Here is a 13920-nt window from a genome sequence, read left to right on the forward strand (position 1 = left end):
AGGGGTGGGGAACCTGCAGTCTCAAGGCCATATGTGGCCTTCTAGGTCCTCGAGAAGGGCCTTTTGACTGAGTCCAAGTTTTACAGAACACATCCTTTTATTAAGGGGATTTGTTCTGTGAAGTTTGGATTCAGTCAAAGGGTCACACCTGAGGACCCAGAGGGGGTTTGTTCTGTGAAGTTTGGATTCAGTCAGCGGCTGCACTTGAGGACCTAGAGGGCCACCTGTGACCTTGAGGCCACAGGTTCCCCACCTCTGGGTTAGGGAAACACTTGGGTGAGTATGGGTTTCTTTTGTTGGGTTGGGTTTTTTTCCCCCCCAGAGGCAGGAGAGGGGAACTGTTATAACCCAAAAGAGAATCATTCTAACAACTGCAAACTCGGATCCCGTTGTCAAGTGTTAGCCTACATTGCCAGTTTAGAAAACAAAGGGGGGCCGCTAGGTGGCGCAGTGGATAGAACACCAGCCCTGGAGTCAGGAGGACCTGAGTTCAAATCTGGCCTTGGACACATAACACTCACTAGCTGTGTGACCCTGGGCAAGTCACTTAACCCCAATTGCCCTCACCAAAAAGAAAAAGAAAGAAAAAAAAAACAAAGGGGAGAAATAATCAAGAATGCAACTCAACAAACATTCATTAAGGGCCTACTATGTACAAGGATATTCCATCTCCTACCTCCACACCTTTGCCTAGGCTGTCTGCCGACTTCTGGATGTTCTCTCTTCTCACCCCCACTTCCTAGAATCCCTCGTGACCTTCCAGGCTCAGCTAGGGCCTCCCCAAGAATTACCTTGTACATATTTCGTATATACTTCTATGGGCACGTGTCATCTGCTCTGATAGAATGTAAGCTCCTTGAGGGCAGGGACTGTTCCTTCTGTCTTTGTATTCCCCAGTGTCTCAACACAGAGCCTGACATGTAGCCGTTACTCAATAAATGAATTAATTCGTCACTAGGCAAAAACAAAGTCAAGAATCTGACAGTCCCTGCCCTCAAGGAGCTTATATCGCAAAGGAAGAGAGCATGTATACAAATAATCATGAAATAGGCACAAAGTAATTTGAGGGGCAAACACTAACAAACAGCAGGGAGAGGATCAGGAAAGGACTTGTGTTGGAGGTAATGCTTGAGCCAAGCCTTGAAGGCCACCAGTGATTCCAAAAAGGGGAAGTGAAGTGGGAGAACATTGAGGGATAGCCCATGCAAAGACATGTACAAGCTGTGTCACTCTGGGCAGGTTACTTTAACCTCTCTCAGGCTCAGTTTCCTCACCTGTAAAAACGGAGATGGGGGGTAATGATAGTGCCTACCTCGTGCAGTTGTAAAGATCAAACAAGATAAATACATGTAAAGTGCTTTGCAAATCTTAACGTGCTGTATAAATGGTAGCTATAATTATTATTTCTAAATCTTTTCTTCTTAGAAGAAATGAATCCCTCTCAGGTATGAATATTAATATTGTATGCCCTGAAAGTCTGACACTAACAAAGAAGCAAAGGCCTTGCCTTCCTAGCTACCCCTAATGGGCACACTTGTTACTGTTGTTCAGTTATATCCAGCTCTGCGCGACCCCATGGACCGTAGCACACCAATGCTACCCAGGGGGTTTTCTTGGCAAAGATACTGGAGTGGTTCACCATTTCCTTCTCCAGTGGATGAAGGCAACAGAGGTTAAGTGACTTGCCCAGGGTCACACAGATATTACGCATCTGAGGCTGGATTTGAATTCAAGGTCTTATTGACTCCAGGCCCAGCACTCTATCCACCAAACCATCTAGCTGCCCCTAATGAGCATAGTAAGTTTCTTTCAAATTGTGGCCAATTTTTGGACTCTTCATACAGACTACCCATAGGAACTGCTAGCTTTTTCTTGAAACGGTAACCCTTCAAAACACATAAACCACAATGTGTATTGCAGGTGAGATACTATATGGCAGGGGTGAAGAACCTGTGACCTCAAGGCCACATGTGGCCCTCTAGGTCCTCAAGTGTGGCCCTTTGACTGAACTGCTAAGAGGATTTGTTCTGTGAAATTTGGATTCAGTCAAAAGGCCACAGTTGACGACCCAGAAGGGATTTGTTCTGTGAGGTTTGCATTCAATCAAAGGGCTGTACTTGAGGACCTAGAGGGGATTTGTTTTGTGAAGTTTGGATTCAGTCAAAGGGCTGCACTTGAGGACCTAGAGGGTCACATGTGGCTTTGAGGCCACAAGTTTCCCACCCCTGGGCTAGAGTATAAAAAAAAGAAAACAAAACAGATTAGGGATAATGGTGTATTTATCCCTTAGAAAACACCATCTCAGGGGCAGCTAGGTGGCGCAGTGGATAGAGTACCAGCCTGGAGTGAAGAAGACCTGAGTTCAAATCCAGCCTCAGACACATAACACTCACTAGTTGTGTGACCTTGGGCAAGTCACTTAACCCTGATTGCCTCACCAAAAAAAAAAAAAGAAAAAAAAAAGAAAACGAAAACAAAAACAGCATCTCATAAGGGAAAAAAAAAAGAATTCTAACACTGTGCTAAGTGGAAGATACAGTGTGCCTATCACCATCCCAAGAAGACCCAAAAGGATGTTAGATAAGATGATCTTTCACCATGTCCAGGGCCTGCATTGTACCACGCCTGCAGTTCTGCATCCCCTGGAAAACAGCTTTTACACCTTACTCATCATAGCAGTTGGAGGCTTTATGCAGAGGTGGGGAATTATGGGTGGGGAACGTGGCATATTCCAATTTGACCACTCTGCTAGGTGGCTGTGATGAGCTGATTTTTTTCTAGGGGACAGGGGATCTCTTTATTCTTGGTTACAACAGACAGCTCACTGGGGAGGGAAAGGGAGAGGGACATATTCAGAAATGAAGGGGACACAAAAGGGAAAGCATGATACAAACATTTTTGGACCACGCAAATATGCAGAACTGGTTTGCTTGGCTATGTTTAGCTGTTAAAAGGATTGTGTTTTGATTTCTTTTATTTGGGGAGAGGGATAGGGAAGGGTGGAAGCAACCTGATGCTGAGAGAGAAAACAAAAAGAAAAGAAACAAAAGATAGTGGAAACACTTTCAAAAATGCAAAGAGAAGAGAAGGAAAGCAGTTCAGAGAGAAACAGACAAGCCAGAGAGCTTTGAAAGTAACAGGTTGAATTTATGATAAACTTTCTTTAAAAGCAAGTTCTACATAACAAACATTCATGACTTTAAATGTAATCATCTTTTCTGTCCTACTTTGCAAATGCTTTTTTGTTCATGAAATTCAGACTACAAGTAGAAGACATGAAGGGGATGTAAAAACAAAAGATATCGATACTTAAAAAATATAACTACACCTTTGGTGACTGAGGGAAAAAAATGAACGCAGGCTGTGAAGAGGTGGAAGGACACTCTGAATTGGAATTTTATCTGCTAATAAAAAAGTTCAATTTGATCCCTTTCAGACACTTATGTTAACTGCAACTTGGTTAACGAAGTGTGGGCCTAATGCCAGGACTGGCTTTAATGTATAATAGAAGAGCTTTAATACATAATGGACCTTTTCAGGTTTATTACATTTAACTCTCTTTCACATACTCTGCAGCCAAGCCAAACTGGCCACCTCGCTATTTCTCACGAGGCTCCATTTCCCACTTACATGCCTTCGTCTCTCATGCCTAGAATGCATTTCCGCCTCAGTTCCATCTCCTGGAATCCCTAGATTTCTTCAAGACTCAGTTCAAGTTCCATCATCTCCATATGGCCTTTCCTGTTCTCCTTAAGTGCTGTCTTTCCCCCCTCCACTCAAATCACCTTGTATTTTTTCAGGGCAGCGAGGTGGCCCTGCAGTGTGCAGAGTGCTGGGCCTGGAGTCAGGAAGACTCATCTTCCTGAGTTCAAATCTGGCCTCATATACTTCCTAGGTGTGGGACCTTGGGCAAGTCACATCACTCTGCTTGCCTCGGTTTCCCCATCTGTAAAATGAGCTGGAGAAGGAAATGGCAGACCACTCCAATATCTATGCCAAGAAATCCCCAAATGGGGTCACAGAGAATCAGATACAACTGAAAACCAACATTTTTTTCAGTCTATAATCTCATGTATCTCTAGATGTTGATGTTGTCTGTCCTACCGGAATATAAGCTTCTTCAGAGTAGGAGCGAGTCCCCTTCTGTATTTGCATCCGAGGCACCTAGCATGATGTTTGGCACTGAGTAGGTGCTTTTAAAATCTCTCATTGACTGAAAGATTCATCACTAGCACTGCAGCAAAGGATACTGGGAAGGTTGGCTCTGGCCTCAGAAGAGCTCAATTCTCCTCTGGATTCTGTCTCTTGCTAGAAGCATATGTATGACCTTGTAGGGTAAACTTTAGCCCAGCCTCAGTCTAATCACACCTTCCAAAGGGCATATTCACATCAATCCCAGGTCAAATTCCCAAGTGCTCTGGATAAGTGGCTGCCCCCCTACCCCAAAGCTCACTTATTCTCCTTAGAATTATCAGTCTATTGTATACAATAACAGCCACGTTGTGAGATGACTAATATTGATAAACTTAACCCTTCTCAGCCATACAAGGATCTAAGACATCTCCCGAGGCCTCGTGATGGAAAATGCTATCCACATCCAAAGAAAGAACTATGGAAGTTGAATCGCTATCATTTTGTTTTTCTCTTCTGTTGAGTTGTTTCCTCTTTCTGATGGTTCCTCCTATTGGTTTTAATTTTTACTTACAGCTTCACTAATGTGAAAATATGTTTAATAGAATGTAAATGTATAGACTATATCAGATTGTGCGCCGTCTTGGGGAGGGTGGTGGGGAGGAAGGGGGAGAAAAATTTGAAACTCAAAAGCATATGGAAGTGATTGTTGATAAATCAAAATAAATTAATAAAATTTTAAAAAACCAAATTAGATCGAAAAAAAAATAGAATTATCAGTCTAGGAAACATATTACCAAGGTAAAGTCACAGTAGACTCACCTTTGTCCCGTTGCACCCTGGGATGCCCTGAGGTCCTGGGGCTCCATTAAGGCCTGGCATTCCCTTGTAAGGGAGAACAGAACATTTTATCTATAATGAGTCTCAGGAAAGAATATTCTCCAAAAATAATTACAAAAACAATAAAATCCAGAAAAAAAAATTAATGAGAAATCAAATCCTACTTACAGGAAGACCTGGTGTCCCTGGGAATCCAGGAAGTCCAGGGGGCCCCTAGGAGAAGAAACACAGTATTTCACGAGTCCCATTAGTATCATCATCTTAGCATCATGGATTTAGACCTTGAAAAGACCCAACACCATCTGAGTTAATCTCGCCATTTTAGAGATGGAGAACCTTTGGTCCAGGAAGGTAAAATTATTTGCCTGAAGGCCCACAAAGGATCTGAGATCTGGAACTGGAAAGAATCTTAAAAAGCCATCCAGTCTAACTGCCTCATTTTACAGAGGGGGAAACTGAGGCACAAAAAGGGGGAGTGACTCACTCACAGTCCCAGGTAACAAGTATCAAAGCCAGGATTCAAAGCCAACTCCTCTGAATCCATACCCCCTTTCACCACTCTCTTGCGGATGGTTTCTTAAAAACTAGAAATTTAAGGGGCAGCTGGGTGGCACAGTGGATACAGCACTGGCCCTGAAGTCAGGAGGATCTGAGTTCAAATCCTGCCTCAGACCAAACACTTGACACTTACTAGCTGTGTGACCCTGGGCAAGTCAGTTAACCCCAATTGCCTAAAAAAACAAAAACAAAAAAAACTAAAAAAAACCCTAGAAATTTAAACTTGAAATGAGAGTCTATGACCTCCAACAAAAAATTGGTGCTCACTCAAGTTCTCCCTAGAACCCAGCCTGGGAGTTCTAGGTGGAAAGTTATGTTTAGGAGAGTTCTAGTGCCTTTTAGTCCAGTGGGAACAGGCAAATGGGTGGTTGAATGTGTCTGCCCTGCCACTAAAGGGCCTCTTGGGATTCTGTGGTAAATGGTAACCTTTAGACAGTCAATCAACCAACAAGTGTGTATTACTCGGTCGCCTACCATGGGCCAATGTGCCTTAGTGAGCATCAGGAATATAAGTACAAAGAATGAAACAATCCCCCATCCTAGTGAGTTGCCATCCTCATGGGGTAGATCATAAGCACACAGAACAAGGCACATAGTACAAACTGAAAATCACACGCACGGAAATAAATACGATGTCCTTAAATACAAGGTTGTTTGGGAGGGAGAGCACTGAGCAATTGGAGGGTGAGAGGAAGGGTTTCATGCAGAAAATGGAGCTCAAGGTGTGTCTTAAAGGAAGAGAGAGACCCTATGAGGCAGAGGTAAGGGGAGAGGGCATTCCTGGGGTGGGGGACCACCAGAGAAAAGGAGACAGGAGATGGAGTGGCTTGGATGATGACTACCAAGAAGTCCATTTTGGTTGGACGACAGAGTTCAGAAAGGGAAGTCACAAGACCAAAAAGTAGGTTGGGGCAAAGTGGCAAAGGGCTTTCAAAGCTAAATGAAGGAGTCTGTATTTTATCCTAGAAGGGACAGACAGCCACTGCAATTGATGAAGTAGGAGAGTCACATGGTCGGATCAGTGCTTGAGGAAAATCACTTTGGCAGTTTTGAGGAAAATGGATTGGAGTGATGACAGACTTGAGACCCAGAGACCAATTAGGAGGCTGCAGCAAGAATCAAGGCAAGGGGTGATAAGGGCCTGGATTAAAGTGGTAGTTGTCTGAGTGGAGAGAAGGGGTCACAAACGAGAGATGTTACAGAGAAAGAAATTGCAAGATTAGGCAACTGATTGGCTACATGGGGTGGGGGAGAATGAGGAGTCTCGGGGAACACTGAACTTACATGGAAGGAGCAGAAAGGAAAAGGCCTGAAAAGGTGATTTGGCTAATGAAAGGCTTCTACAGAAATCAATCTATCAATAAGCATTTATTAAGCATCTAGGAGGTGCCAGGCATTATGCTGGGTGCCGAGGACCCAATGCTAAAAAAAGAACCACTCCATATCCTGGAGGGGCTGACGTTCTAACAAGGGAGACGTGAACTAATGTACGAAAACTCCCAAAAGCATCATTGTCCTTTGGGACACCAAGCACGCCCAAAGCAATTTGGACTCTAATAGCTGAGGAGATTGGGGAGGCCTCAGGTAGGAAGGAGCCAGGAAGGAAGCTGAGGATTCTAAGAGGTAGAGATGGTGGCCAGCCTGGGCAAAGGCACGGAGACAGGAAATGACGAGGAAAAGCAAGGAGGCCAGTTTGGCCCAAGGCCAGAGTGCACAAAGGAGAGCCAAGCTTTTGATTCTGAACAGAGGGGTCAATAGTTGATCCCACGTCCATATCTAGTGCCACTAGAGCTTATCGAGTAGAGGAGTGACTGTCACTTTGGCAGCTGTAACACAGGACAGATCAGAAAGGGTCCCAGGCTTAGAGGTGGAAAGGACATTAGCAGTCAGCTAGTCCAAGCCCCCATTTTACAGACGGGTAAACTGAGGCCCAGAGAGGGGAGTTGCTTTACCCAACTTCATGCAGACGGTAACTGGCAGAGGGTAGGATTCAAACTAAGGGCCTCCACCTCCAAATCTAGCTCTGTTTCCATTGTCTGGTGACTTGAGGCAGGGAAATCAATTAGGAGGTTCTTATGATGGCCCAGGGGGGAGAGAGAGGAAGCCCTTAACTCAGATGGCTATGGATAAATACCCGCTGATCCTAGTCGACTCTTTTTCTGAGGCTATCTGTTAGGGTTTGTCCTGGAATTGAATGGTTTTCTAGTAGAGACCAGTGGATGGATGTCAGAGGGCAACTCTGGGGATGCCTGGCTGCAGATAGCTCGAACCCCAGCCTCACTTATTTCTCTGAAACATTATTCATTCTCCCAGAAGTGGCCTCCCCTGGGTCCTCAGGCTCCAGACTCTCACTGATGTCAGAATCCTGAAAGTAGTAATGACAGTGGAGGTCATGGAGCAGGCAGGTGTGAGCATGTGGGTGGGAGGGAACATTCCTTGTCGGGGGTTGTTATTTTTTTTTTAAAGATAATCACTGAACTTGAGCTTTGTTCCCTGTGGTAGGAGCAGTATCTACTACTAATCTGATTGGGACCCAAGGACTAGAAGGTCCCTGCTACATAAGCTAGGTATTCCTCAGAAGAACAAGGAAACCATCCTCAATGGTCTACAAATAAGTTGTTTAATTCCAATCCTGAATCAGAACCATTGGCATGAGTAAGGTCCCACCCAGAACATTCCCATGTCTGTCACTACTCTGAGGAGGCTGAGACTGGTGGATCAACTGAACTTAAGAGTTCTGAGCTTGAGTATGCTAAGCCAATCAGGTGTCCACACCAACATAGTAAGTGAGGCTGGAGGAGCAGGGGGCTACCAGGTTGCCTATGGGAGAGGGGCAAACTAGCCCAGGTCAGAAATGGAACAGGTCAAAGCTCCTATGCAATCAGTAGTGGCATCAGGCCTGCGAGTGACTACTGCATATCCAGCCTGGCCACAATCTGGAGACCCAGTCTGTTACAAAAAAAAAGTCTAAAAGAAGGCTGACATCTATCCTCCCAACCACAAATGTTTTATGCAAGTATATCAGAAACTCTTAAGGACTCCTATCTGGCTCAGAAAACCAGCCACATAAATCAGCCTTAACCAGCCATGGATTTTATTCTGCCCCTCCCTTTTCCCCAAACTGTCTTGTATTTATTTATCACTGAAATTGCCTTTTATCTATTCTGTATATACTAATGATGGGGGATGGGATTCACGCTGGACCCCTAAAAGAAAAAAACCCTGAACTTTCCCACAGATTTCAGGAACCCTGTCACTGGCATTCTGCTGAGGCATCTGGCCCACCTCAGCCCACCTTGATTATTTAATTAGCTTGACACTCCTTAATCCCATCCAGACCCTTCCTCTATTGCCTCTGGACCACCCCAGGCTACTTGCCACTCCTAGATCCCATCCAGATCTTCCCACAGTCTTTCTGCATAAAAATACCAATGTTACCCCCATTAAATTGCATGGATTCTTAGAATCTGGCCCACTTGTATTGGTGTCACAAAATACCACAGACTCACTAGGAATCTCGCCCACCCGACTGATATCATAATAAACTCATTACTTGGACTGAAAGAAGGCTTGAATGGTTGAATTCTTTCAAGGCAGACCCGCCCTATACCCTTGCATTCGGGGTTCCTAGCACCTCTAGACCACATCACTAGTATATGGGCATGTTGTCTCCCTCATAGAATGTAAACTCCTTGAGGGAGGAACTGTTTCATTGTCTCTGTATCCAGAGCTTAGCTCAGTGCCTGGCACAGAGCAGGAGGTTAATAAACACTTGTTGACTGATAGAAATCAAGTCACCCTAAGGAGGGAAGACAGTTCTATTGTTTAGTTACTTCCAGAAATAGTTAAAATTTGATATAAGACAAACAGCTTAATATATTTGTCCCTGACCACTGACTAAAAGGAATGTTACAGCTGGTACATAATTAAAATCCAACATTTTCTGACATCAAATTCTTTATAAGCCTTTTCCAATCATATCAAGTTGTTGAAACAGACATTCAGGAAATAAACTATGGTGAAAAAAAAATAACAGTAGCTCTCCAAATGTAAAAGAATTGCTTAGGACAACTTGAAATCTGCACCTACTTTTTAATTTAACTTTTAAAAGAAATTATTCTCCCACTGGCAATGCATTTCAGTATGTTCTGTTATGGTCTACTAGATGCAATTCACTTACCTTTCTTTGGAATCAGCTAGTGAAGCACCTCAAATATGACATTCTATAACTATCATTTGACTTACCCTGATTCCCTTCGGGCCCAGTGGCCCAGGAGCACCGTCATCACCCTGCAAAAATGCCACAAAACTGTTAGAGATGATTTCCCAGGGAGGTCTCTAATCACTGATGTTCTAATTGGGAATAAGTAAGCTGTAAAGCTTGGCTAATTTGCTTAAGGAAAACATACTGTCACCCCCCCCCCACCGCACCCCCCCCCACTGGGGCTGAAAGCCTAGCAATGAGATGCCTTGTCAAGGAATACTAGAAACGTGCATTTAATTTCTTTTGTTGTTGATTTCGGTGTTTTTTATATTTTTAAAGGAAATCATCCATTTTCTTTTACTTCTCAGTTCTGCTGGCATATACTCATGTGTAGCAATTTTAGATCAGTCTCTTTATTCCATTTTTCTTCTTGGTGAATCCTGTTCATTTTTCATTTTTATAATTTGATTGTCCCTTTAAAAAACACATTAATGATTTGTTGATTTTTTTTGTTTTCGAAAAACCAGCTCTTTATTTTTATCAATCCAAAAGATCTTTGTATTTTTTCATTTTTCCACGATTTTCAGATTTTTGTGCTTATTTTGGGATTGTTCATTTGATTTTCCATGGGTTTTTCCTTTTTAATACAACTTCATTCATCCTACTGATGGCTTACACTTACACAGTTTTAGGTTTTGCTTTTAATCTCACATAAAGTGGCCTTTCTCTTTGCCAAGGTCAACCCCCTCTACATACGCCCTTGATCTCACCTCTTCCAACTTGCCCCTTCCATCACCTTCTGTCTCTTTGTCATCTTCATTATCTCCTTATTCATGGGCTCCTTCCTTGCAATCTACAAATACTCCCAGATCTCCGTAGTTTCGGAAAATAAACAAACAAAACCCTACTTCATGGAACTCTCCCATCTCCTTATGTTATTGGCCTATCTTTTCTTTTCCCTTTCACAACTTGGGGGGGGGGGTGTCTACTCAGCTATACTTCCTGACCTCCGATTCATTTTTTTTTTTTAGGCAATTGGGGTTAAATGACTTGCTTAAGGTCACACAGCTAGTAAGTTGTCTGAGGCTGGATTTGAACTCAGGTCCTCCTGACTCCAGGACTGGTACTCTATCCACTGCACCACCTCCCATTCACTTTTTAAAAAAAGTTTTAGTGATGCTTTATGGTTGAAATCACATTCATTTCAGGATATACCTGCCCAGTTCCCACTCCCCTAGCAGCTACAATAAGACTGGAACTGACTGCATATGCAACACTCCACACCCATAGTCTCCCACCTGCCCAACAAAAGGAGGGTGCTGCATTTCTTCATTTCTTCTCTAAGGCCAAGATTGTTCATTATTAATTACAATGGGTTAGTTTTAGGTTTCCTTTTATTATTCTTTTTATTGATATTATTGTATTCATTATGCATAGTGTTTTTGAGGCCCTAATAATTTTGTTCCTCTACCACTGTGGTGCCAGTGATTTACTACCACAACATTTGTTTAATAAATATTTCCTATACAGAGAACTTCCATTCCTTGACTTCCCTTGGGAAGACTCCTAACAGTGGGAACAACAACACTGGTTCCATAAAACCCGTTTCTTTCTTCCTGCAGGTGAGAGGGGGGACAAAGGGGATTATGGATACCAAATATCAATTGATAAGCGAGGTGACCCAATCAGTGAGTTGTTTTTCTTCTTTTAAGTCTGATGGCTACTATCCTGCTCCTATTCAACAGGAGAGATGTGGACCTCGATGAGCCCATACCCATGCCCCGGAGTGAGTGTGCCCTGACCCCATGGGGCATAGATGCTGAGTGACAGCTAAGCTTCTCGTGGTGCTTTGAGAATAGCTGACCCTCTTTCCCTCAGTTTGGCCTCTCTCTGCAGAGCGGTGAAGCGATCACACTATCTACACTAGGGGTTCTGAACAGTTTTTGTGTCCTAGGCCCCTCCTCACTGGGGAAGTCTAGGGATCTCATGTCAGAATCATGTTTTTAAATGCCTAAAATAAAACACACAGAATTAAGGAAATAAAGAAGTCACTTATTTTTCCTATCCAAGTTCACTGATTCCCTGAACTCTATCTTGGGTCTGTGGACCCTTGAACTAGAGGCTGTGGCTCAGAATCAGCTCCTCTCTGACCTTGCCAAATGAAACCTAGCCCTAGGCATGTGACCTTGGCACAATGCAGTCCCTCGCCACAGAACCAAACATACTTAACTGCAGGACAAACAAAAGCAGTCAACAAACCAGAATTGGACATCTGAGTGGCCAGGCATCCACCAGAGTCCTTGCCCACAGGAGCTCCCAGACAAACTCTTCTGACTCCAGCAACCCTAGCAAGTGCACAGTTCAGTTTGTTTAGTGCTCTCTGGCCTGACCTCCTGCCAGCAGGCAAAGGAGAACAGACATTAAACTGGTTTGAAATTGATACTTGAATCCTGCATTCAGCAGTGCCAGCCAATCACTGGGTGAAGACTCATTCTGCAAGAACTCTGGAACCAAACCATAACAAAAACAACAATCATGATAACTAACATTTATTTATTGAACACCTACTATGTGCCAAGTAGCTAGGTGGCGCCGCAGTGGATAGAGCGGATTTCGGGCCTGGAGTCAGGAAGACTGAACTTCCTGAGTTCAAATCTGGCCTCAGACACTTACTAGCTGTGTGACCCTGGGCAAGTCACTTCACCCTGTCTGCCTCAGTTTCCTCATCTGTTAAATGGGGTGGCTGGAGAAGGAAATGGCCAACTACTCCAGCATCTCTACCAAGATAACCCCAAATGGGGTCATAAAGAGGCAGACGTAACTGAAAAACAACTGAACAATAACAAATGTGCCAGCCACTGTGCTAAGCATTTTATGAATATCATTTCATCTGATCCTCACAACTTCCCTGAGAGGTAGGTGCTATTATGGAGGCCCATGACCTCTCTCTGTTCCCTTGTCTCATCGATTACCCTCCTGCTCCCCTATTGAGCCAAAAGCCCCACCCCTCCATGCAGTGGGAGAAGGGCCAGAGAGAGTAAAAGGGATGCTATATCCTCCTTCCTCTATGAAAGTCCCTAGCAAATGCATGGATATACATATAGATACACATACATACATACATACAGATATGTATACACACATGCACATACATACAGATATGTGTACACACACATGCATACATACAGATATGTATACATATATATGCACATACATACAGGTATGTATGCATGTGAACACACCTATGTATGTGCATAAATACATATGTGCGTATAAACATCTGTGTGCATTTTCATTTAGCCTATAACTGTTGAAGACTATTATCATCGCAGATTCAAGGCACAATACACACGCAGAAGCCTAATTCATTCACACTGGGAAGACATGCAGCTCACGTGAGTGCATGCCAGCAACCCAACAATAGCAGCCGCCATGCATTATTTAGAATGGCCATATGAAAATACATACTACACACACATATAGCAATAGAACATGCAAAGTGTAGCATGCCAGCAGAAGGAGGCGACAAAAGAGGTGAATGCAGTTGTAAAAACACTGCACAGGTCATGCACAACATGTCACATATGTTGCAGCTATATACAAAACATATTTTTCGTATGTTCCTACGCTGGGCATCATCTGCCAATCACTTCTCTCCTTTCCTCTGATGCATTATTAGCAAGCTAGGTCATAGGTCAAATAGGCCAGCACTTCCAGGGTGCCCTCAGGAGCTGGAGAATGGCACAGGAGAATTCTTCATCTACAGCCCCAATTCCAAGCCCTGGATGGATGGCCTAAGTGATTCTATACTTAGCTACAGGCTCTTGGGACACTCCCCAGTTCCCTAGGTATGCCTACAGCTGGAGTATTCCATCGAAAAGGAACTGCCTTGAGATTTAATCCTCCCTTCCTGTCTGAACACGATATACCTCTGGGAACAGAAAAGCCAGCCTCTCTAAGGGTCCCAGGACTCATACCCCTTCCTCATCTGAGTTCCAGCCATCCAAACTATTTATCAGTCAGTCCCTCAACAACTGACAATCAGGCTCTTCCTCTCAAGAGGCTCCATGATTAATTTTCCATTACTGCTTTTCCCTTGCTTCAGAGAGTTTGACTGACTTTCCAACAGGCAGTAGTTGGCTATGACATATTATCTCTATGAGGCTCTGAAAATTCTCTGGGCCTAT

General features: G+C 43.7%; 1 protein-coding gene across 1 annotated transcript in view; it reads right to left on the minus strand.

Moving 5' to 3' along the window:
- COL4A5 (collagen type IV alpha 5 chain) overlaps positions 1-13920 on the minus strand; it is a 205167-nt gene that overhangs the window by 144477 nt on the left and 46770 nt on the right. Inside the window, exons 4-6 of the mRNA XM_020967263.2 lie at positions 9775-9819; positions 5140-5184; positions 4954-5016 (exon numbers count right to left, since the gene is read on the minus strand). Coding sequence (XP_020822922.1) covers positions 4954-5016; positions 5140-5184; positions 9775-9819 — 153 coding nt within the window. The remainder of the gene's footprint in view (positions 1-4953; positions 5017-5139; positions 5185-9774; positions 9820-13920) is intronic.

Source organism: Phascolarctos cinereus, unplaced genomic scaffold, assembly GCF_003287225.1.
Source record: "Phascolarctos cinereus isolate Bilbo 61053 unplaced genomic scaffold, phaCin_HiC Scaffold_8;HRSCAF=390, whole genome shotgun sequence".
In the NCBI taxonomy this organism is placed as follows: domain Eukaryota; kingdom Metazoa; phylum Chordata; class Mammalia; order Diprotodontia; family Phascolarctidae; genus Phascolarctos; species Phascolarctos cinereus.